Below are 26,101 nucleotides of genomic sequence, written 5' to 3'. Positions count from 1 at the left end.
AGGAAAAAACTGCTAAGTACAATTGTACAAACAAGAGACTCCTTCTTTTGCCAATCCAAAAATACAGAAACCTCATTGAAAGTCTTGTGTTATAAAACACACGTGTTCTTACCCAATGCTTCCACCTTCCAGCCAAACGAGTTGTGTCAGCAAACCGAAGCACCCAAAGGTTGGAAAAATTTAAAAAAAAAAGAAATTGTTTATTTTATTTTATTTTATTCTGGCTAAAAAAGGGGAAAGAAATATTAAATAGTGCATTTTTTGTCATCCACATTCGACGCCTCTTTGTTAGGGCAAGCATTTCCCAAAGAGGGTCCTCTCTCTCTCCGGAATCAGAAGAATAATTCCTTGGCATCTCAAAACTCTTCCTTTAATGGTTTTTTGTCTTTCTACAAAAGTAAAATTTCTTTGTTAGGTTAGGCTAGCTTAGGTTAGGTTAGGTTAGGGCTGTAAATTAAAGCAACACATTCAGATTTTTAGTTTAGTTCGGAAGGAAAAAAAAAAAAAACAAAGTTGAAATCAAAACCATGACTTCAGTCATCAAGATCGACGATGAGCAAATAGTCAACGCTCTTCCTAATCTCTCCCTTCAAGATCAGGTACTCTTTCTTCTTCTATCTTTCTTTCTTTTCTTTTTCTTTTATATATATATATATATATTTTTTGTTTGAATTTTTTTAGTTTTTCGAACCTGATTTATTTGATTCTTTCCTCTTGAATAATTATTTTTTAAATTTTTATATGTTGTTTGCTTGCTGAGAAAATTTAAAAGAAAGGAAAGAAAAGCAGAAATGGTTGATTAATAGTTATGCACTGTGTAGTAATTTTGAATTCTTTTTTTTTCTGTTAATTTGTTCTGTTGTCTTGCTAACGAAACATTTATCATTTTTTTTATAGATTTTTTTTTGGTAATTTAAGGGAGGTTTCTGTGTCAGAACTCAATTTTATTGAATTTGTTGTTTGGGTTATTCTGTTTTTGTATAGAAGGAAATGAAGAATAAAGGAGCTGTTGGTGAGGAGGGTTGCGAAAATCATAGTGGAATATGCGCGATTTGTTTAGATAAGATAGTGCTGCAGGAAACTGCTCTTGTAAAAGGTTGCGAGCATGCTTACTGGTTTGTCTAAACAACCTCTTGCCACTTTTATTTATTATGGTTGTTGTGGGAGCTTCCTTGTTTATGTTCTGTTGTCATACTTAAATTGCAATCTTAAGCCGTTTAGATTTCACAAGATATATTGGAGTTGCATCTGTCTTTGTTGTGCGCTGCTCTCTTTTCATGCTAGTCTCTCTAGGGTTTGTTTTTTTGTTACACCATAAATTTTCCGGAGGGTTTACACTGGTCTATAGAATTGCGTTTGTCGGATGTGACTATAAATTTATACTAGGCCTGTTCCTTTTCTTTGTAGAATTTACTCGATGGTATTGGTGATTGTCATTATCTTCATGTTCTCTAGGCTGTGTACTGAATCTTAAGCAGAGCATAGGGTTACAAGAGTAGTTGGGTCTTGTTTTGTCATTTGAGAAAAGGAGAAGAATGAGTGAAGCTTGTAATTGCAGGGATGTTAGATATCATGGCATGGTTCACTAATGCTTATGCTGTTTTGGCCTCACCCTAATGGGAATTGTAGATGCCTCAAATTTGGTGGATTCCTTGTTCTGTTCTTTTTGAAACTGTTTAAGATGTGCCTTGAATGTTAATTTGGTGAGGGATGATACTCTGGGCACAGCTATTGAAGTTAACATGTCTCCTCTGTTGTGTTACATTTGGGTACACGATGTGTGACAAATATAAGACAAATGTTACAATAGAGGTGATATGTTAACTTCAAATTTGTGTCCTTGGTATCATACTGATAACAATAAAAATAGTTGCTTGATGGAAGTTAGAAATTCTATGCATTGAATGCTTGAACATATGTGTACTACAACTATCATTTCCCCTGAGACACATGACATTATCTTTGTTTTAAAGTTCTTAAATTGTGTAGGATTATTGCATAGCTTGTTAGTGACGCTTGTACCTTATAAAAGGTTCAGACTTTGTAGAAGGGATTTGCCAAGGATATTTCAAGAATGCATGTTTTAAATTTTTATCATCTTTGATGTATTTATTATGTCTTTTGCATCATGCTTACTTGTTTTTACTTTTCAATTGTTTCTTTTGTTTTAAGATTTTGTGATGGCTTGCATGCTATGAGGCCTACTCTGTGCCTTACAGTGGGAGTTTTTTGTGGGAGTTAATTGAAAAACTCATTGCTATACTGCCTTTTGAAACCATGATTTATGTTGCCAAAATTTAATAGAAGAGGTATGCTATTCATAGTCTGTCATGTTCATGGTACTAGATCACTAGGGAACTCATTGAATGTTTTAGAAGTCTTTTATTGTTATATCTCTAAATGCATGATTTACTCTCTGTGCTGTCTATGAACTGCAAAGAGTTGTCTGGTTCTGTTGAACTTTTTGTTAATTTTGGATTCAAGACTTAAGAGCTAGTGTTTGCGGTGGTTTCGTTTTTAAAATTGACAGAGCCATTCTAAGTTTGAGATGCATAGTTAATACACACTTTGAGCCATTGTTCCATGGACTTAGATATTTGCTGTCCAACCACTTGTATGATTTCTACTCTCAACATTATTTGATGTATCGAGAGGATTCCATCTGTCTCCCTTTCTCTCTACAGACTAATAAAACAGCCAAATTACATAAATTAAGATTGTTTTAAAACAGTGACTATGCATGTCTGGCATTGGAGTTTGTAACTCCCATCCAATGATGTCATAATCTGTAAACCAGACAATCCATCATGGCTGCTACATTAACTCTTGTTAAATCATTCTGAATTTCACTAGAGGTTAAATTCCAGGAAAACAATCTGAAAGAGAATAAAAAAGAAGGTTCTACTTGGTGATATTGGGTAATGGAACATGGTCTCTCGTTTGGAGGGGTAAAAAGCCAATTTTACATTCTGTTGATTCTACTGTGGACAATTATGTTGTTATGATGAATTATTGCAGTCTTTGATTTTATTCAGAGATTATCATAATGGAGGTTTTCTTGAGAGTTTAAATCCATAATCTTACTGCCTGTTACTTTTGTGTTAAACCATTTGATTATAATCATCCACAATGTTCTTTGATTCTATATTTGATATAAAGAGCTTTAAGCATAGAAGCTGACTAAAGAATAGATTAATTACTATTCTGAGTTGTCCATGGTGTAACTGATGTGTAGAACTGTTCAGCAAAATTAACTGAAAAGTTGCACAATCTAGAGCCTCTCCTTGCTAGTAATCTGACTTGGTAATCATTCTGCTTTTCATCCAACTCTGAGGACGATTTGGGTTTTGTTTCTCTCCTTGTCATTGTTTAGTAGACAATTGGTAAACTATTGCTGCATGTGGGACCTCCTAATTTGTCCAGACTAATTTCTTATTGATTATGTTGGAGTCTTCAATCATCAACTACTGGATACTTGTTATCTTTGATTATTTCCACACTTGGAGCTCTGTATCTCATCCTGTCTGAGTATTGATGATGAAAATATTGGGAAAGATCATGGTTTTCTAGACTCACTAATTGACTTATTTACTTTAATCCATGCGGGGTCATGTTTGGCAATTTATTTTTCCTTGTGTTTATGTAATGCAATGTGCTTTAGATCTGATGCATTTGTTTAATGGAGGAACTCAAATAAGACATTGCTTTCTATTTCAGTCGATTGGCATGGGATTTTGATACTTATTCGTGTTTTCATCTTTGTTCTTGCAGTGTGACATGCATCCTTCGATGGGCTACATACAGTAAGATGCCTACATGCCCTCAGTGTAAACATCCATTTGAGTTCCTCAATGTTCATCGTTCACTTGATGGCAGGTAATAATCTTGAATCCACCATTTACCCTCTCTTCTATTACATCACCCTCTCTCTTTTCAATTGAGAATGTAGTATTAGTTCCCTGGTTTGAGCTAATGGAAATGGTCATGTGGGCAATTGCAAGGGAAGGGAAGAGTTTTTGGTACCATAATGAGTTGAGTTATGTTAGGGTGTTATCAGCCATTGTACAAGCCATGGACATATTGTCTCTCCTGGCCTCTGCCTTAGTTGGTTTGTTCCTGGTGTCCTCTTAACCTTCTAGTTGACTGTTCATCCTTTGCTTTACCAGGATCAATGATTACATGTTTGAGGAAAGCGTGTGCCTGCTTCTTAGAGCTGCATGGTTTGAACCTTTGATTGTGGAGGATCGTGAAGAGGTGTATGATGATTTGGAAGATTATTATCCATATGAAGATGAGGATGATGATCAAGACGAAGCTTATTATGCCAGTTCACCAAGTCTCCGCATTGGTAATCGAAGATGGGGGGATAATGGATATGTCAGATCAGGGCGGCAAGAAGCTAGGCCTGTTCAACGATCAAATTTCCAAGACTCTGGTGCTGGGTCCTCACGAGAGCCTAAGAAGAAAGAGGTTGCAAAAAGTACAATGGGGCGACGGGCAAAGAGGGCACTTAAGCGTGAAGCTGCTGATAAGGCAGCGGCAGCAAAACATCAAGAGCATTTGATGAGGCTGGGGCGGAAGTGATTTCATAGATGTAAAGTGCCTAATAAACATTTTACCAAAAGATAAAGGTGCCCAATAAAGCCGAACCCCCGTCTGTCTTTGATCGTCACTTTTGTACAGTATTTCCGTGCTTTTTCTGAAACAAAATAATGCCATTGGCCCTTGGGCGGTGGAATTATGGGTTGCTAACTTCTTGGTGGGATCTCTTGTAGCTTCATATTTTCATTCCATTTAACTCCCAAATGACATTGCTAATCTTTCTTGTATAGCTAGCTTTTTAGCAAAGAAGAAAAAAAGACTTGCGTGTCTACTTACACAATGGAACTTGTAGATTGTGGATTTGGAAGAGGGCTAAATTGTTTAATATTAGTCTAAATTTTAGCTCGAATAGTTTTTAATTTAAAATTACAAAAAATTTTATATTAGGGTTCGTTTTAATTGTAAAACGTTTTTAGCTCTACATAATAGATGATCAATAAAATATTGGAAATCCTTATTTTTCAGTTTTCTATAAAACTAAAGAAGCATAATAGTTGTATGTCTACTACTTAACTAACTTTAAGGTCATTACTTCCTCATTTTCAATGAGTAGTATATTATTTTATATCGTTGAATATAAATATCAATAAAAAGTGAAAAATATTTTCTAAAATTAAACAGTACTGGAAGTGGATGCATTTGTTGGGCCTTCAAGCAAAGCAGATGCAGTTAATGCCTGATCAATGAAAAGGTGTCGTTTCAACCATTTATACAGCATGTATATACATATATATATGTAAATATATTATTGAATTAAATGTTCAAAATTTCATCGTCAAGGAATGAATAAAGTGGTTTTGATTGACGTTTTGTCTTTCTGTTTTGCGTCTTAACTTTCAGCTTTGTCGTTCGTCAATTTTTCCAGTCACCTAATCGAACAACCAAGCATTTACTTTCATATTCCATACAGGATTAGATAAAGGAACCAGGACTGAGGATTTGTCTAGTCCATGGTCATTGGTCATGGTCATCCTAGCATGCTTGAATACATTGACTTCCAATTTTTCTGTGGCCCTTAATTTGCGTATTGAGTAGGATATTTTGGGTTTCCAACAGAAAAATTTTTCTTTTTGACTGAACCCATGGTGATGCCAGGCTGTTGTCGAATTTATTGAACATGTTTCACGTGAAGGTGAAAGAAAATGAAACAATAATCAATTGTTGGTCCATCTATTAGTGTTGCCCGCATGGTGGTATCCACCGTCTCATTGAATGTAGAAAACGTGTCTTCATATGATGTTTTAGTTTTTGACCTAAGGTGACTTTTATTCTTATATATAATATAATGTGATTGTAGAAAATAATATTATAACGGTTTCATTTATAAACACTTTATTAAAAATTAAAAAATATGATACTAATTTCAATGATGACTCATCATTATCCTAAATGTTTTTGTTTCTTTCTAATTACTAATAAACTAATGTGTCATTTAAAAATTTACCTTTTTAGGGAATTTGTCTCGCTCCTGTTATGGGTAGAGGTAGAGTAGTAACAATTTATAAACTCTTCAAAACTAAGTAAGTTTCACATTCATTCTGTTCATCAATTTAGAATTTCTTTGCTTTCCCCTTTCTATATATTTGTGCAGAGAAGATACAGCTTCCTCACTTTGTCTAGGTGGTAAGATATGAAAAGGGGATTAGTTTTGCACATTTTCTCTGGTCTTTCAAATCATGGTTTCTCTTTTTTCCTCAACAAGTGTTGGTATGGTGAAACATCTCTTCTCTTAATGTCTGAAGAAAATGTAGTAAGAGTGTGGGATTGTCCTGTTGGAAAGAGAGAGGTGGGAATGGTGATAATGAAGATGGGGGGCCAAGTGGGACCTCCATTTTCCTGAGTGGAGGAAAAATTAGTCAGTGGAGGTGGAAGCTGCAATGTTAAGCAAAGAAAGCCCTCTCCCAAAAATCACTATCCCCCACCCACTCCAAAAAGAAGAAAAGAGCAGCATGTAAAAAGGGCAAAAAAAAAAAAAAAAACAACAACAACCATAACATCATCATCTTCATCAACAACATCTTTGATTTTCTTTTCTTCCCTCTTGATTTCCACCTACTACCATACCCACCCTACTCAACTTGCACAAATCAAGCTCCTCTATCTATCTCTCCATCCTTTTCTTCTCTTCTTTCTTTGCATGCTTGTCCTAGAATTCATGGACTGAGTTTCAAAATTTCCTCACCAACCATTGAAGCAAAAATGATTGAGAATCACAAACTGTAGCTTACGATGCATTGCTGCTAGTGAAGCTGATCTCTGAAGTCACTCTGTTTTCATTCTTTTTCCTCTTTACCTCTAAACTCTTTTTCTGCTCTCAAGATTTTTCCTTCAACTCGTGCATTGTTCTCCTGAAACCTGCTAAAGATCTTTGAGTCCAGAGGGGAAATAGAATTGGAATGAATAAAGTACATCCAATGTATCATTTTTGACCTGTTTGTTCTCTGCATCAACCTCTATTTTAGTTCTGTTCCGCTCTGTTCTTTCTTATTTGCCGGAGCTGTGTTGCCATCCAGGCTTGAAATCCCTGCGAGCAGAATCCTATTTCTAGTGATGGATTCTTTCAGTAGATCATCTGGATTCCGTTTTAACCCTAATTCAAACACCGTTGGTGATGCAGACCAAGATTCTGAGTTTTCGGGCATTCTTGAAATCTATGTTCACCATGCTAGGAATATTCATAATATATGTATCTATGACAACCAAGATGTTTATGCGAAATTCTCTCTCACCTATAACCCTGATGATACCCACTCGACTAGAATCATCAATGGAGGTGGAAAGAATCCGGATTTCAATGAAAACTTGATGATGAAAGTCACTCAAATTGATGCTGTCCTTAAATGTGAGATATGGATGCTTAGTAGGGCTAGAAACTACATGGAAGACCAGCTCTTGGGATTTGCTTTGGTTCCAATTTCACAGGTTGTTGGCAAAGGAAAAGTCACTCAAGATTACAGCCTCTCTTCCACTGATCTTTTCCATTCTCCTGCTGGTACTGTGAAATTGAGTCTCTCTTTGAACACTTGTATACCTGTCAATCCCCAGACCAATTCCTTTCCTGATACCACCCCGACCAATTCTTCAATATCAGCGGAAGTAGTATTACTTGATCGAAAAATCTCCGAAGTCATTTTAGACCCGGTTGAGTATTCGAGGATAGAGTTTCCTGATATCAATGTTGCTAGGGAGAACCAGCAAATGGTTTCTGAGTACTTTGATGGTCTGAATTCAAGGCCAGGAATTGCTTCATTTCTTCACCTTGGTGCCTCTCATCAGCATGTTGAAGATTACGAAATGACAGCAAATTCATCTGAGGAAAATCATGGTGGATCCATTTCTCCAAATGGAAGCCTTCAAAATTCTGGATTTCTCAGTTCTACTACCACAAGCCTAAGTGATGACAGGAACTCCGCTGACTCTACTGAGAAGAAGAGTCGTCTTGGCGGGGAGTCATCTAATTCCCTCAACGCATCGGTCACCACTGAGGCTAATCCAAGCTCAGGCGTTTGTCCAGATACCCCAACTTCAAAGAAAGGAGGTGAAGCTGGAGACGAGAAAGACTCGAATTATTCAAGCAAGGAAGAAGGGAGCAGCAACAAAGAAGGAAACATGAATCCTGTTAAGTATGGTCAGGTGTTTTCAGCTCCACTCGGAAACATCAATCTTGAGGCAGAACAGTCCGCAATGCAGCAACAAATAGTAGACATGTACATGAGGAGCATGCAGCAGTTCACTGAATCTTTGGCTAATATGAAGCTCCCGATGGATCTTGATCACAAACCCGGATGTGAAGATCGGGGCGATGTGATTCAAAACCACACCAAGAAAACAGAGCATGAGAAAAAGAAGGATGGGTCGCGGGTTTTTTATGGTAGCCGGGCATTCTTCTGAAGTTATAATCAAATCGCCATTGCTGCAACTGTTGGGAGTATCATCTTAACTTATCCAAACTCTGGGGTTTTTGACATCCATTTTTAATTCCTTTTAGTTCTGCCCTTAACAACTTCTCTTTGTTGACGAGCCTACTTCCCTCGGGAATTCAGTTGTAATCCTTGTATTGACTTCAATGAGAGATTTTAATTTATAATTGTAACATGGCAATGTGAATAACTGATCAAGGATCCTTCTGTTTTTATGATTAGAGCTTTAGAAGTTTTTCATCCCCAAGCATTCACAGCAAAATTTCCAGATATGCTAGCTATTGCTAATGTTCTGATTAATGACAACTTTCTAGCAACATTTTATTTTTTATAGTTTGTAGAATTTATATGAACAAAAATCTCCGACCTTCATTGTAATTTTGTATCAAGTGTCTACAAAACATTTCGTGTTAAAATTTACCGTTTAAAATTTAGGGTTTAAATGTTAGAGTTTTTATTTATAATTTTGTATCAAGTGTCTAATAAACATAACATTATAAAAAACAAAACAAAACCATACAAGGATAGAAGATTTTTGTTAAATTTCTTCGATAATTTTGTCCAAATATATATAAAAAATTAATAAAAAAATGTGATGTTAAACAAATATATTTGTAACCAATTTTTTCTGTAGAAGTGGTTTGTTTTGCTTTATTTTATTATAACAATGATGACATTGATTTAGTGGCTAATTGTTCAGACCTGTGTATTCCTTTGGCTTAGGATAGAATCAAACTGCTAGGGAACACCGACATCCCCTCTTGCATTATTTTCCTCAGGCTGACAGGATAGGGCACAGAGTGTATTCCATTGCATATATGGGTCCAGTTTATTACCGTAAAATCTCAATTACCTGTTGTATTGCTGAGGGAGGGATAAAATGAATACCTTTCCAGCACTTAATTTTCATAGGGAGAACTCCAAGCATGAAATGCTTTGTACTACGAAGGGCTCAATATGCCCAATTTAACTTAATTAAAATTAAACCAACTATAGATCTTGATAAACTCCCCATTATAGTAGTATCTTTAAATTAAAATTAAATGTCTAGTTTGATTTCCAATGGACTAATTAACAAGAATATATTGTGAAATTAGAGTTGGGAATTAAGTGATCAAATGAATTGACATGATCCATGCATGCAATTGAAATATCTTTGATATTTTGTGGGGGTGGGTTAGTTCTTCGTGAAAGGGAATGAATAATGAATTCCGTAAGTCATGATCAAGATGTTGAAAATTGCGGCCAAAAATACCCCACTAAAATTTTTCTGGTGGTGGGGGCGAACTCAACCAGTTTTTTCAACACCAAGTGGTGCACATCCTTGAAAATGTAAAACAAAAGCAAGGAGAAACCACCCCCTCTGCCTTTCATGTATGAATTTGGAATCCAATGAAGCAATTGAATCATCAACTGGACCAACATTGTTTATTGTTTGAATTATGCGTTGCCAATGATGCGTCGACACATCGTCTCTTAACTTATTTTTAAAATTACAATAAAGGAATTTGATGATATTAATTGTCACGAGAAAATCCCCTCATACCAAACTATGGTGGGCTCAGCTTGTGCTTTTCAATTTTGTTACCAGTTCTATCTGCAACAAGGGACACATTTAGAAATTTTTTAAACAATGTTGTAAATTTAAATAATAATAATAATAATAATAATAAAACAAATTAATAAATTCATTAACATCATTAATTACATAAAACTTTAACATTAAGTTTTGTACTTCTGTGATGTTATTTGACACCACTTTTATCACTTTGGACCACCCTGCAGTGCAGCTTCATTTTCTTGGTGATTGTTATCACTGGTATTGGACAAGGCTACACCAATTGTACCTACCTAACTTCATGGTAACATTGTAAGGCTCTTAAGCCCTTCACCTAGCTGAGCTAGCGGCACCAGCAATGGTTGTAAGGCTAAGGCATGTAGTTCAGACTTGGGTTGGAACCCAAGCAACCCAATTTTCGAAAAGCTGCTATTTTTAACATCACTAGTTTTTGTTACACGTGATTCATGTATGACTAATATTATAAGCGTAAATATTTTATAATTCATTTTAGTTTTAGTTTTTATTGCTAAAACGTAACATATATAGTAATTTATTTTGACTTCATTATTGCTAAGAGTTCATCAAACAAAAGGCCTAAACAAAGTAACTCATTCATCTTGTTTAACTTGTATCTTATCAAGAATAAGGCTATGATTTTAAATCTTGACCATATTAATAACTTATTTTTGATAAAAAAAATTGTACTCTACATGTTAACAAAGTTACGATTTAATATCTTGTTTATATTTTACGTAATACATTTTATGTTATTTAAAAGTACAAAATATGCATTTAATTATTTGATTCAATAATAATAATAATAAATTCGTAGATTTCTAATCTTACTTCCTAATCACCTTTGCTAAAAGGCAGTTAGGTTTGATTTTGGGCCAACCCTTTAGTTGCAAATCCCTCTTCCTTATTCATTTTGGTAAAATCTTTGTGTTTAACCCAACTTTTCTTCAAATCTCAAGGATACTGTTGGGTTCTGCAATACAGGCTCAAGCCCATGTTCAATAATTTGTTTTTGGGTTAAAAAAAAAACTTATTTTGAAGATTACCCTTATAATTACCGGTCTTTCTTATTCATATTTTGGATTTTTTTTTTAAGAAAACAAGAAAAGACTACACAGATGGATAGCAAGAAAGAGATTATCCAATAAATATTAATTTGTATATTTATTATTAGGATCTTAGATACTTTTAATTTTACATCATTAATAAGATTGACTTTATTTGGTGACTTGACAATAACTGCACCAAATATAATCCCATTTCTTGGTCCTTCAAATTTACAGTAAGGTAAGAAATTAATATGGCAAATGACCTTCTATATATGATGGATTCACTAATGTAATCATCCTCTCCTTGTAACTTTCCTTGGATTTCAGTTAATCATCCTCGTTGACAAAAGTATAGACGTTTTGGACCAAAAAAAAAAAAGAAAAAGAAATGACAAGCAATATGACCCATGATCATCACAAACATTGCATGCATGGAGTTCTAATATTTCTGAACATAAAAAATTAATGTGGAATTTCTTTGAGAGATTGGGTGGGATATATAGCTACGTTAGTATAATCAGACCTTGAAGTATATAGACAAATTGGGTAGTTGTATTAGTATTAGTATAATGGTTTGAGTATGTAATGCTAGTTGTAGTCTTTAGTCTTGAAATAGACACAAAACTTATTATACTTCTTTTTATTCTTAGTGGAATTCATTTTTCTTACTTAATTCAACTCCTTTTTTCTTTGGTATGTCATAAGAATATATAGAAACTTATTTTTCACAAGAAAAACTCAAAGATCCAAAATAATTGATAGTCATTAATTTAGAATAACTCCAAAACTTATGATTTCAAAGCCCCAACTTCTTTTTTTGAAGGTATTTTTTATTTTTTTTATTTTTTTATTTATCTATACTTTTTTTAACTATTGAATGCAAGATGATAATAGTGTGCAAAGAGAATTAATTTCTCCCTAATTTATTGGAAGATCGTGGAAGTGCCACTAATTCGTAAGTCATTTTTAAATTCATTAATTTGTTTTATATTCTTTAGCGTTTTGGATACTGTGTAGTAATATTTTTAATTTTATATTTAAGCTATAAATACTCTTGTTACATGAAATGAATTCATGTGGTATGTATTTTTTGCTTACTTTCCTAAGTTATTTTAAACTTTAAAGGTTAAATATCCAAATAAGCTTTTGAACTATGTTAAAAAAAACAAATTAATTCAGCCTCTATTCTTTTATTGTATTCAAATAAGCTTCTGAACTTCTATTTCGAATCAAATATGTCTCTCTCCTTAATCGTTAAGTAATAGAAGTTAATCAACGGTACATGTGGCACTTTTATATCAAATCATCTATCACATGGTACATGACGTAACATTAAATATTGTTAATTAAGATTGAGCAAATCGATAAAAAAAATAAACATACAAATCTTAATTAATAATATTTAATATCACATCACTTTGACATGTGACAAATGACTTGATATAAAAGTGTTACATGTATTATTGATTAACAGAAGTTAGTCAACAGTTAGAAAGAGAGAGGCTTATTTGACTTTAAAATAAAAATTCAAAGACTTATTTAAACGTAATAAAAGAATAAGATTAAATTAATATTTTTAATATAGTTTAAGAGCTTATTTGAATATTTAGCCAACTTTAAATTTTGTGAGTTGTCATATTTTAGCATATTGCTTACATCTACTATTCTAATTTTTTTTGGTATTAGTAAATATAATAGATTTTTTTTAATCAAATAGAATGAAAGATGTTGCTTTAGTTGATCTTTTTAAGACTTAATTTTTAAATCTACCACCAGATTCATTCATGGTGAGTCACGAATAGATAAGGACAATTTTAAATCTTTAAGTTTACTTTAAGATTTTTCTTAATTAATAAGTTCATTATTCTCTTACTACATGTTGATGACACGTTAATTGTTGAATAAGATGTGATGATAATTAACAAGTTGTTAAAAGAATCATCTAAGTACGTTGAATTAAAGTATTAAGACTAGTAGATAAATTTCAAAAATAGATATCATTCGAGATAGAATAGCCAAAAAATTGTGACAATCACGAGAAATGCATGTTGAACGGTTGTTTCCAAAGTTCAACACGAAGCATGCTAGACCCTTCTTGCCAACCAACCATTTCAAGTCGAGCGAAAACTAAAGGAGAAAAGGAGGAGATGATGGAAAGCTGAGTAAGTTGTTTGACATTGTAAGCAAGTATCTTTTTAATTTTCTTAAAAAATCTTATTGGGATGCAATAAATAGAATTTATATTACCGGCATTAATTGTCATTATTTCAGTTTTTTAAAATTTCGGACAATTCGTTTGTCTTGTTTCGTTTTTGGTATTTTGAACTCTATATAAGTGGAGGGAAAAAGTTGAGGTAGAACATGCATGAAACGAAATCCCTTGGACTCAAGCGGGGGACCATGAGAAACCAACGGACACCAACAAGTCTCCTGTGTGTCCCCCACAGGCACACACAAGGCAATCAAACTTGGTATATTTGCTGGTACTCTAAAGACTTGGGAGCCAAGCAGCCTTTGCATTGGAGAATGTCACCTCAACATATAGGCCCCCACATCTCCCAAGCCAGTAGTAAGAACCTTTCCCTTGATGCATGCTAAACGTAACACCACAAAAACGAAGACCAGCACCCTATACCTAATGCCTCTTTCAGGGAGGGAAGCCTAATCTTTGCAAAAGTCGCAAAGGAAAAGTCGCCCTAAAATAAAACTTTCCAATTCCCAATGTATGGTTTTCCAGGCCAGTTTCTAAGACCGGTACCCTTTCACTTTCGCAATCTAGCCCTAGTGCATGACAAAACATACCCTTTAAACATTAAAAAAAATAAAAATAAAGTCAGGCCCTGGAACTAGCAATGTCCCGCTGGGATGGTTTTAAAGTTTTGACCAAAGGGAAGGAAGACAAGTTCAAAGTTGGAGAGACATTTGAATATACTAGCAAAGTGAAGCTCTACTAGCTAGTAACGGTAAGGGCGAGCGATGCGACGCTTCCTTGTTCTATTCTTTTTTCTGGAAAATAAAAGTCAAAGTAGCTTTTATTTTTACTGTTAGATTGCTCGTGAAAAGGACTGGCCAATGCAAGAATGACACGTGGAGAGTTCCAGCCTTTTCTCTGACCTCGCGTGCGTCCACTTGCGCAAAAGCCCTACTCAGTCCTCTGCAGTCACGTCCATGAGCGACGAGACCCATGGAACGGTCCAGTTTTTTTTTTGTTTTACCACAGTAATTTTCATCATATTTCTGAGTCAGAAAAAGTTACCTCTCTCTCTCTTTTACATTTCATGTGATGGAAGAGGACGAAAAGGTAATTAATGGGGTGAGCAGACGGTTGGGACTCACTGCTCTGATTGTCACGTCTGAAAGCTAAGTATGTTCTGAGCATTTTGACCGGATTTTGGACTCACTCTTCTGATTGAAAAAGAAAGATTATCTTCCATAAAAGAAACTGTTGGTTGCTGTGTTTATATTTTTCTCTTTTTCTTTTGGATTCAGATCCATGATCCGTCGTTAAAAGTGGAGACTGGGGACGAATGTTAAGAGACTAAGCAACAGCAACTGCTTAAAAACATGCAAAAACCCATACACTATTTACTCTTGCAGTACAGATGCTATGAAATTTATCTAGCACATTGATTCCTAACTATTAAATGTCATAGACTACTATTAAATGTCCAGCATACTAAATTTGGGTGCATCGCATATATGTATAAAAATAATTATTTATTATATCTGGCGCATCAGAATGTTGTATCCATATCTCATTGGATCCATATCCATCATTCCCATATAACAGTATATATATAAAGCAGAAGCATACAGAGGATGCTGAATGTAGGACTAAAATTATTAATTATAAAGAACATTCTAAGCTTGGAATTAATGGAGCGTGACAGAAAAATCATTTCGATTTTGCATGATTAGAACTACACGCATATATAGTACTGCACTTATTACTAGTTAAGACAAGCCAAATGAAAACGAAGATGATAAAACATAAAAGCGTTTCTGCTCAAGGAGGACAAGAAAGAAAAGATGGCTCAGTAATGAATTGAAAGCTACCAGAAACAGTATAGAGTCTAGCCTTTCATGGTCGAAAGGGCTTTGGATAGATAGTCTGTTTCTATCACTCTGGCTTATTACCTGAGCCCTTTGCTTTGGAGATGTCAAAAAAAATGGGCCCTTCCCGAGGGGAGGGTTAAGACCCTGACATTGAATTCCTCAAGAACTGACATTTCCATTGCTTCTGTAGCAGCACTAACCTTTGTGAACTTAGCCGAAAGCCTGAGATACAGAAGCCCCACCACCACCACAATTCTTGTCTTTCTTTGACGAAGTGAAAAATCCTGCAAGTTTTTTCTTTACGAACCATAAAAACTCTTACTAAAATTTTAATCATATATAGACGCAATGCAAGCATATAAGGGAGCAAGATAGCGATAGGAAACTGAAACAGTGATTTAATTATATGATTTAAAAAACATGACGATAACTAATAACTATATATAAAAGCTAGGTATCGTTTAAATTTGCAAGTACAATGAGACAACCAACTCCAACTACAGATATTATATGCCAAAGGGAAGATATATGAATATCGCCTAAAAGCTCAAACACCCAAAACAGTTCCAATGAGCTTAAGATGATGATGATGATAATGTAAACCAAAAACTACCTAGCTAATTAAGGTATGCTTGAAGTTTCTTTGACATGTTCATTTTCTTCTGCTCAGTAAGGACGTGAGGAAGGTCCCCAGGGCATAACATCAGGAGAGATCTGGCAACTGAGTGGGGAAGGACTTGCTACGCCATAAACAGACATGGACATGCCAGCAGAAGAGCAAGACTCAGTTGCACCAACAGCAGCAGCAGTAGCAGCAGCACCACCACCAACGTTACTATGAACACCAGGCTTGGTTTCCTGATGATGATCTTCATTATCACCTTCGCACGGCAGCCTATGAAACGCAGGGTTTATAAAAGTAGCAGCCACCACAATCACCTGCGTTGCTGCCATTACTTTCCCTCCTACTATCCCTCCAAACACTTGCCCCTGTGCCCCTGCAAGAGTTACACCAAAAGAACAACACAGAGGAGAAGACAAAGAAGAAGGTGATGGTGACGCCGATGACGAAGATGATTGGGGTGTTTTATTAGAAGAAGATACAGTACTAGAGCCAATGAATGAGCCAGACAAAGAGAGTAGCCCAAAGGGTCCATGAAGAGAGAGCGCGGAAGCGTGAGAGACAGGATGGCGGAGTGTGACGTTTGACACAGACCCAGTAGCACTGATAATACTAACGCCAACATGGTTTCTACGAGCAAAACTGATAATAGTATCAATAATATCAGAACCAGCGGAGATCTCGAGAATCACTGGCTTCATAGCTGAGTCACTGTCTCTGGTAATAACAATGGTGGGTTTGGCTGTTTTTGGACCCTGGAGGCCTACCTCTAGGCTTCCTAACAGTGTTCTCGGATGAAGAAGGAGTTTGGTGTGGTGGTGGTGGTGGTGGTGATGATGATCAAGAGTAATAATCTTGTTGCTAGCGTTTTTGACTTGGAAGAGCCACCGCCTCCGCCAGTGGCAGCGGTGGAGAGTGTTGGGACACTTCGAGGGCTGTGCTCCGATGAGTCATCATCGGAGGTATGAGCTTGCGAAAGGGATATAGCTCCGCTATAGTCCGCCATTGGGGGTTGGGTGGGCCGAGGGGGAGGGGGGAGAGAGAGAGAGAAAATAATAGTGATAAATTGAGAGAGTAACGCTTTTTTAGGGTTCTTATTTATATAGATTGTCAGTGAAGCTAAATCCCAGTAAGTGGGACCCTCATCGAATTTGAAACCTACAAAGTATAGGCGGTCCACAGTTCCCAAAGAGTGTGGGGTACATTGGTTTTGGTAGGAGAAGGATTGAGGCCTGAGGAGATGGAACAAGGGAGGGTCTATACGATCGAATGTGTGCTGCCCCGAGCCCATTCCGACTCCTACTTTCTTTTGGATTTTTAATTTCTAACAATGGGATATTGGAATCTTAGATCTTACGACCATCCTCATCGTCAGATTAAATTTTCATTGCTTCACACTGTTTTTAGATTCAAGAAAAACTTTATATACTTAAAAGTTGATTATCAAATAAGAAAATCACTAATGAAGTCCAATACCAAATCTTATTGATAATTTATCATAAATGGTGCCATGTACAAGTTCATTATCAATCTCCTTACTCGAAACGATTAATGTGGTCATGTAATTTTAGTTAGAGACATTAATTCTTATTTAACATTTTGTACAAATTTAGAAAAATTATTAATAATGTAATTTTTAATCATTAATTGTGTTAGCGTGGCATTGTGTGATGATAATGTAGTTTTCTGTATTTGACATAGTAATGACACGACATAATTAAATGTTGATGTTTAAAATTATTTATAGTTGAGTAACTATGTCATAATTAATAAAATTTATTTATTATCTTTTATATTCCAAATAAAAGAGGATTAGAAACTATATTTGAAATATATATTTTATCATTGAAAATTTTAAACATAATATCGAAAAAAGTTCTTAAACTATTTAGAAAAATTCAAATAATTTTTTATATTTTTATTACGTTCAATCAAGCTCTTATACTTTTATTTTGAATCAAATAAATCATTATGACTAATGATTAACTCCATCAAAATGCTATTTATTATTATACGCCATGTAGTGCTGACATAACATACTAATATATTATAATTAATGATGATATGATATGTTGATATGTTATAATTGATGATAACATGATATACTAATTTGACATAATAACATGACAATATGATATTTTTCACCCTCACATCAACGCTATGTCATGTGAAACCCCACTTTTAGACATAAGGTTAGATTCATAACTTACCTTGGTGAGCTAATGATTTAATGTTTTAAACATGTTTATGGAATCATTTTAACTTAGAAAATTCATAATTTATTGAGAATACAAGTTTATTTTGGAGTTGGTGTCTTTTCGGAGTCAAAAAGGATAATTTTGGATTTAAAAACTACATTCATGTTCATCATGTATCAATATATTAAACCCAAAAAGAGATTTTTACGAACCTGTATTCATATAGGAAATCTAAAACAAAATGTATCAATACATTACCCCTATGTATTGATACATCATGGTCAAACTTAAAAAAAAAATAAAGGTGTTTCGATCTTTTCTCACTCATTTAAAAATCCTAAAACCTCAAACTTTACTCTATTTGGCTAAAAATGTAGTTTTTCCTTGAAAACCCAACCACCCTTTTCCTATTTTCTCTCAACTCTCGTCTTTAACAAAATTTATGAATTTTAAGTATTAAAAGTCATCTTCAAGCTTAGATTTTGATTCAAAAGATTTTAAACTAAGATTTTGATTTTCCAAAATTCAAAGATTCTCAAAAATTGTTTTGTTTATGAAAAACTTAAGTTTTGAGTTGATTTTGGAATTCTCAAGCTCACCAAGGTAAAGTTGCCTATACTCTAGCTAGAAGTAGATTTAAATCCTTTAGTAGGAGTTATATTAGTTGGTGAAAATTAGTTGTAGAAGGACTAGATGATCATTAATTGAAGATTTTGTTAAAGAATCAAATATTAATGATGGAAACATTTGTGATAATTGTTGTGGAGAAAGTTTGAATCTTTGGAAAACAAAGTGTTCGACGAAAGTTGCTAAAGAGTAAGGCACATTTCTTTAAGGTGGGTAGATGCGACATTTTTAATTATTTGGATATAATTAAACATGCTTATTTTACAGCCTTGCATATAATGGATTTTGATAACATTTGTATGGCGAACAAATGTTTTCAAGCATGTTTGATGAAACTTATAGACTAAGTATATGTAGTTTATTATGTAATATTTAAAAGTGAGGAACAACCTTTCAATTGTATTTATATCTCAACATCTCATTTGTGAATAATTGATGTATAATGGATGGGTTTTAAATGTTGCATGTGAAATGTTTTTCTCCTTGATGATGCCATGGTATTTATGGCCATTTATTAATGTTGTGTGGTTAATTGAATGTAGTTTTATGTTGTCTCAACCTTTATAGATATTGATGATTGATTTCATTCCTTGATTGATTATACATTGTACATTGAATTATTGTATTGTGATTGTTGGAGTTTATTGGTATAAAGACTTGTAGCTAGTGGCAGGAGGCACTAGCAATTGTGCACAATGAGTAGTAGCTTAACCAATTCAAAAATTCTTGGGATTTGTTGGATATTGGTAGCTAATGAAGTATTATCCCTGTTTATGAATAATTGTCTACTAAGAGCAATAAGCTATTTGCTTTAGCATGATGACATTATGGTGTTTGAATGTCCTTGGTTAATGCACTCCATTTTGATTGATTAAATATCTAATGTGTGGATTTAGACTAAGTTATTATTGAACTCATGATTGAATTGATGAATTGTATCATGCTTATTGTTACATGACATTTAAATGTTGCTTATTTGTCTATGGTTGATTTATAGTCTTGCTTGAGGTCCTAATGGTTTGTTCTAGGCTAAGATTCTACTCTCTATAGCAAATTTATTGATACATGGAGTCAATGTATTGATAGATTCAACACAAAACCGATGGACTTATATTTTGCTTCAAATCTATCGATACATTAGAGCAATATATCAATAGATGGGGTAATCTATTGATACATTGGATCCATGTATCGATAAATCAAGCTTATTTTGAAACTATAATGTTTTCAAATGATTTTTTAAAGAGGAAAATGACTTTGTTTTAAAACTAAATCTTTGAGAATCTCAAATTTATGTTTTAAACACTCCTAAAATAACATTTTAATCAAACTTTTGATCTGATTCCCAACTTTTAAATATTTTTTTTTAAAAATTTGTGAACTATTTTACAAACAATGTTTTATAAAAGATATAGTAGTTTATCCATGTACTATTTGAAAGATATATAAGTCTTGGAGTGAGAAAGAACATACGTTTCTTGATATCATTTGAAAGATAATAGACTCAAAGACTTCGGGTTTGGTTGGCATAATAGCCATTTGAAAGATATCAATTGGATGACTAGGTAATCATTTGATATTCTTGATAAAGTGGGTCTGTCCTACGATTATGCTTGGAAAAAGCGAGACTTGATTTATAATTTTGCCTAAAAAGGTGGGTTTTGCAAAACACTGGTTAATTGTTTATTTGCATAATCTTGAAATTGTATTTGATAAATACTCTTCCCCATTTGCTTGTTCCACCTCCCCATATCTGTTCACAGAGTTATTTATAACTCACACATGTAAGATGCACTTGTTATTTCAAATTAGTAGATTGCTTGGCTTGCTCTACAGTCAATTTTGGTAGGTGATGGTCATGGCATCCAGTAGGCATCAGTTTTTCTATTTTAAGTCATACTTTGTTGGGTTTGGTCTGGTTCGGTCTGATCTTTTATATTTAACTGTTGTGGATTTGACTTGTTATGTCATGTAATACATGACACTATGGAAATTGTCATGAGATGGCTTATGCTTTTTGTGTCAACCATAGGATGGCGTAGACACTAGATAACATTTTATGTTGCTTTCACAGTTTCAAACACGTAAGCATGCTAACAAATTTTATACACTTTTCTGTTGTATGATATAATCATGGTTATTTTTACTTGCATGTGATTCCATGATGATGATTCTCATGACGCATATATGGTTATTGGTTTATTATCTATTTTAGGCTTACATGAGTTAAGAGGGTAGCCTCGATCGAAACTTTTGTGCCGGTCATGCCTTGGATTTGGGTTGTGACATGTTAGTGCCATATGGATATAAAATGACAAGTGACATCTTAACTAATGACAATAAATTAATTATTAGTTATAAGAGTTTATTTGATTCAAAATAGAAGTATATAGATTTAATTGACGTATAATAAAAGAATAAAAACTTATTTAAATTTTTTTTAGATAATTTAGAAGTTTATTTGAGCATTATATAAAAATTTTAAAATATAGCATTGGTGTATATTGCATTTGAATATAGAAAAGAAGAAATGGAATTCAATCACTTTTTTTTTACTTAAATTATAGTTGTTAATTGTATGATAATTCATGTAGTATTATTATATATATTAATAAGCAATAGAAAGTTAAACAATTAGTGTGTTTAGATTTTTGAGCTGTAAGATTTATTTTGGTATTGCAATGGTGATTAACAACTATAGTAAAGAATTGAGGTTGAAAGCAATCTCATTTTAGTCACGAAAGTAATGGGACATACTTTTAATTTTGTTATTAACAAGAAATTCACCAAAATTAATTTCTTTTTATAAAAAATTTTATTTTCGTTTGCAATCAAATTTAACATATGTTATGTATCGCAATTGTAATCATAATCTAAAATGAGCTCTATGTTGTTGTTGCAAAGCTATAATCGTCATTATATTCAATCTGATGCATGTACAAATTCTTGCATTCCCGCTAGAGACGGTAATCATTGAGCCATGGCCGATTCGGTTGAACACTTCTAATTTATTTAAACTAAATTTATTAATAAAATATTAATTTTTTATATTAATATTTAATATTTTTAAAATTAAATTTTATTAATATAATAATATCTTGGCTTTAGCTGAGCCTACAAATCTTATTCAAGATCCTCTCGAGTCAGGACATGCGGGTGGGCACCTTTAATTTTTAATTTTTTTATTATTATACATACAAAATTATATATATATATATATATATAACTTAATTATTTTTATACTTACTTATTAGTCACTTTTTATACAAAAATTTTAGATTTATCACTGGACAAGTCTAATCCTCTTAGAGATAAAAAATTAATGTAGGTGATTTTGTTTTATTAATACTGTTAGATATAATTTTAATTATTTGAACATATTAGTTTTCTAAATATCTAAATTCACATTTTTTAGATTAATATCTTTAGATTTTTTTTCATTCTAATGTCATTAGATGTTGCATTTTGTTTACACTATTTTTACTTGGAAAAAAGCTTTTAATAAAGAGAATATTCCCTCTTTTGGACTAGGTTGTGATGAAATATCCTTCTTTTCCAATATATGTATATATAAACAATATTTGAAAAGTTTTACTAATCCTCTACTCACACTAAATAAAATAAGGAGGCAACTAGGGAAACAGGTTTCTAAATCTGGGCCTTTGATCAGGCTGGATATGGCTTGTGGGTCAAGACCAAGACCACTAAAAGGCCTTATGAAAACTAGGGCAACTCATGGGCTGCTTTAACGTTTTTAATTTTAAGATCTAAATTAAATTGATATTAGAGAGGGCGTAAATATCCTTAGGGGAAAAAAATGAGGAGACAAAACAAAGCTTCTACCTCCCCCTTAAATGTGAGAAAACGAAAAGCCAACTGCTTCTTTAATGTCATGAAATATGCCACAACTCACCCCCACCAAAATTTTAAATTTAAGATTGGTCTAAAATTTCTTTTCTTTTTCAAAAAATTTAATTGAACATTCATATTCCAAACCTAAGCTCAATTCGCATTACACGTCCATTTTATTCAATTATAACTAATTTGATGGTTGGTTTGCTTGGTTTAGTTTATTAATTTTTAATATTCGGATATAGATTTAATTGTTGTGTAATGTCTTTAGATTTAATAGTTGTTAAAACCCGTTTGATTGTTTAGAAACGTGAAAATGCCTTCAATTCGAGCAATTATTCTTAAACAAAAATTTCATTATATATATTAATGTATTTGATTATATATGTATATATATATAATATGATAATATCATTTTTTCATATAATTAGTTGAGGTGCCATCTGCCTTCCTTCCATTATAAACTCCCCTCCACTGTTCAGATACTACATTAATAGGAAGATCATCAATCATTTTCTTGTTTTCTTCCTGGAAAAAAAGTGAGGTTAAATCCCCAAGGAATGGTTCTTCGATTTTAGAATTGACCTTTCACATACATAATTATTCCCTGTCAGATCTCTGCCCTCCTATCCACTGCTAATTACATGTAACCATAAAAAATTAAAAGAACACAAAAAATCCGTGTGGTATTTCTAACATATGTGAAGAATGAAACCCATCAATTGAAAATGATTTTGTTTGTAACTTACAATGAACTTTTTGTGTACGAAATTTCATCTTCTTTTTTCTTTTTTTTCCCCAAACATACCAAGTCATATGAAATCAATGGAATTTATGAAGTATTTCCGAACACACTACTCAAATAAAAATTGATTGGCAATGCTCAACAATGTCCAAAAATATACATATATCTTCACCAGCAAAATTTTCCTATGACCAATTCCCAAAACGTTCAAGGATCTAACTATCCTAATTAAAAATATCTATATTGAAAGTAATAAATTTAGAACAAATAAATGAATCTCGATGAATGATTTCTGAATGGGGAAAATGAGTATTGCATAAATTATACCACATTAGTTGTTATTATCTCTCAGGCTGTTCATTGCGGAATCCCCTTTGGATAGTTTTGTTTATCTTTTGTGAAACACTATTATCAAGGAAACCAGTTGGGAAAACCTTATGCAACTTCTAAATAGAGTGGGAAAGAGGAAAATAAAAACTATGGCAGACTTTTCTAGCTAATCACCACTTCCCATAAACATACAGGAACAAATAAAAAGCTTTTCACCTTACCAAGTGAAAACAGAAAGAAAGAAAAAAAAAAGGAACTGGAACAGGGAAGAAACATGAGGATCAGCTTTAACATAACTACAAAAATATATTAAGTACTTGTTCTGCTTCAGCTGTCAGCTATCAAGAAGGTTTGGTGCTCGCAGAAGGCTTCTTTTCAGGACCCTGGGAATGGTTTCCGAAAGAGTCTTGGTGGTGATGATGATGATGAATAGTTGCGGATGGGTTTGCTGCAGACCTGTCAGTGGTTGAACCATTAGAGCCGTGACGACCATAAGGACTAGCAATTGCTTGGGTTGAGTCAGTGGATTTGGGAGGCGGTTCGTCCCCTTCCAATGTTAACTCTGGTGGGAGGACTCGAGAGGCTTGGCGTCTGTGGCGAGACATTGGTGGCTGATGTATCTGTCTTGTGACTCTTGTCTTTGCGCTGGCTGCTTTGGGCCAGCTCGAGGAGGAGACTATTATATCCTAAAGAAAGATATTTGCCACGCGCAACTTGTGTGCGTGGTGGAGCTTTTAAGTGCCTGCTCTCTCCCTACATAAAAAAAAAAAAAAACCCCAGCAATTGTGATTGAAAAGTCACCATCCATCTGTTGCCACTGTCTGCTATTAGGCTAAAATAAATAGGAATTAATAAAATAAGTGTTTTATAAAAATAAAATAAAATAATTTTTATGTAATTTGATATATTAAAAAGTATAAGGTAAAAATTATTATTATGATTTATTGTAATATTTAGTTAGTAAAAATAATTTTAAAATAAAAAATAAATAATAAAAAGATAAAAATATTTTCTATGTTTTATTATTTATTTTTATCAAAATAATAAATTGTATTATCTTTATCAAAATAATACATCGTATATATTATTTTAATGTAAAATTTTACCTTAGTACAAATAAAAAGAAAAAGAGAAATTTATTAAAGTTTCTAAAAACTTATTTGGATAATATTTCTTCCCAATAATATTTTTTATGTACAATATTTGATAAAATGAAAACTCACCAAGAAAGAAGTTTTCACCCATTATACGTAATGTTGTGCACCTTTTAATAATTTTTGTCAATCTAATGAAGAGAGTTGCAAGTCTAGGACATTAAACAAAGAACAAAAAATAGGACAGCAGTAAACTAAGCCCATAACATCACACAAGGAACAAAAAAACAGGGCACTTGAGCACATTCAATTCAACTCATTTTCCTTTACATCAAACAAGTACATGATCGCAGGCAAAACTGGAAAGCTAGACAATGGATGAGAGCAATGTAGCTGGAAAGGTGGACAAGAGAGATGTTGTGGCGATTAGAGGAGATAGAAATGGTGGAAGAGAACAATGCGGTTGGAAGAGATGGAAGGAGAGGAGGAGGAGAGAAAAACTGATTTTATATGGATAAAATAGTAATTTTCTAAATTTATTAAAGATAATTTCATCTTAATGATTTTGAAAGCTATTCCATTAGACATGGAATAGCTAATAGGAAGAGTTAACTTTAGTTAAAAGATGGTTTTTTATTGATTTTGAGAAATTTTTAAAACTTAAAAATTGCTAATTCTTACCAAATTACTAACCAAACAAGAGGAGCAAATAATAGTTGGGAATAGGGGGAGATTAGTTTAGCTATTCCGTTGTTAATAGTCTATAAGATTTCTACGTCTTGATTACTTCAATTACTTAAGATATCATGTTAAGAAAATCCAATTGAGGCTAAATTTGTTCCGTTTTATGTTGATTAGAAAACAAAATATATTTATATCATAATTAATATAAATATATGCTAACATTTAATAAAGATAAACCATTGCTCTAATAATATTTACCTGAGCGATGAAGGCAGGCTTGGCCCTTACATGATCTTTAGCTTTTCCTCTCAAAATATGTATACGAGCAAGAACTTAATTTGGAACGGCTCCTAATTACTCGTATGTCTTCATTGGGAATCAGCTGTTGTTGACTTCTGGTTACTGTGATTTCAGTCTTTTGGCTTCATGAATGGTCATGTTTCACATGTTCAGCTCCTCTGAACTGATCAGTTTAAAAGCACTTACAAGAGCATGGAATCTGGACACAAGACATGTAAAGCCATGACACCCCACAACCTAATCAGATAGCAAACTTTACACTTTTAACTGAAGACAAACACAACTAAAACGTGAAGAAAAGCATGTAACTGATAAAACGTAAGAAAACAAAATTGAACAGTAAAGAGTCATAACTGATATTGGCTCATAATTTCATTATACTGAAAAAGGATATTACCCTCTCTTCTTTCATAAACTTCATTCACCCTTCCGTCCAAGATTCCATG

The 26,101-nt window shown here is 33.4% G+C and overlaps 2 protein-coding genes, 1 long non-coding RNA gene and 1 pseudogene across 4 annotated transcripts; 2 read left to right on the top strand and 2 right to left on the bottom strand.

The window, feature by feature from the left end:
* The first annotated feature begins 241 nt into the window (after positions 1 to 241).
* On the top strand, positions 242 to 4,939 carry LOC110412182 (uncharacterized). 2 transcript variants are annotated; one of them, XM_021422674.2, is made up of 4 exons: positions 242 to 599; positions 988 to 1,115; positions 3,772 to 3,876; positions 4,167 to 4,939. In XM_021422674.2, the coding sequence occupies exons 1-4, from the start codon at positions 528 to 530 to the stop codon at positions 4,582 to 4,584; spliced, it is 723 nt and encodes a 240-aa protein (XP_021278349.1). In that variant the 5' UTR covers positions 242 to 527; the 3' UTR covers positions 4,585 to 4,939. The 2 variants fall into 2 exon arrangements, with proteins under 2 accessions (XP_021278349.1, XP_021278348.1); XM_021422673.2 differs by having other exon boundaries at positions 246 to 599; positions 985 to 1,115.
* Positions 4,940 to 6,228: 1,289 nt separating this feature from the next.
* On the top strand, positions 6,229 to 8,695 carry LOC110412016 (Calcium-dependent lipid-binding (CaLB domain) family protein). Its single transcript, XM_021422417.2, has one exon. The coding sequence runs from the start codon at positions 7,153 to 7,155 to the stop codon at positions 8,491 to 8,493; it is 1,341 nt and encodes a 446-aa protein (XP_021278092.1). The 5' UTR covers positions 6,229 to 7,152; the 3' UTR covers positions 8,494 to 8,695.
* A 7,054-nt stretch (positions 8,696 to 15,749) lies between these two features.
* LOC110412840 (AT-hook motif nuclear-localized protein 17-like) lies at positions 15,750 to 16,831 on the bottom strand (annotated as a pseudogene).
* Positions 16,832 to 24,191: 7,360 nt separating this feature from the next.
* Positions 24,192 to 26,101, bottom strand: LOC110412258 (uncharacterized). Its single transcript, XR_002444850.2, has 3 exons — positions 26,053 to 26,101; positions 25,614 to 25,854; positions 24,192 to 24,330 (listed from the first exon to the last, which is right to left on the bottom strand). It is a non-coding gene; the product is annotated as an uncharacterized LOC110412258 (long non-coding RNA).

This window comes from Theobroma umbraticum, unplaced genomic scaffold (assembly GCF_002168275.2).
Source record: "Theobroma umbraticum cultivar Fairchild unplaced genomic scaffold, ASM216827v3 scaffold_95.0, whole genome shotgun sequence".
Classification (NCBI taxonomy): Eukaryota; Viridiplantae; Streptophyta; class Magnoliopsida; order Malvales; family Malvaceae; genus Theobroma; species Theobroma umbraticum.
Note: the sequence above shows the minus strand (reverse complement) of the source record. Positions and strands in the feature narration are given on the sequence as shown.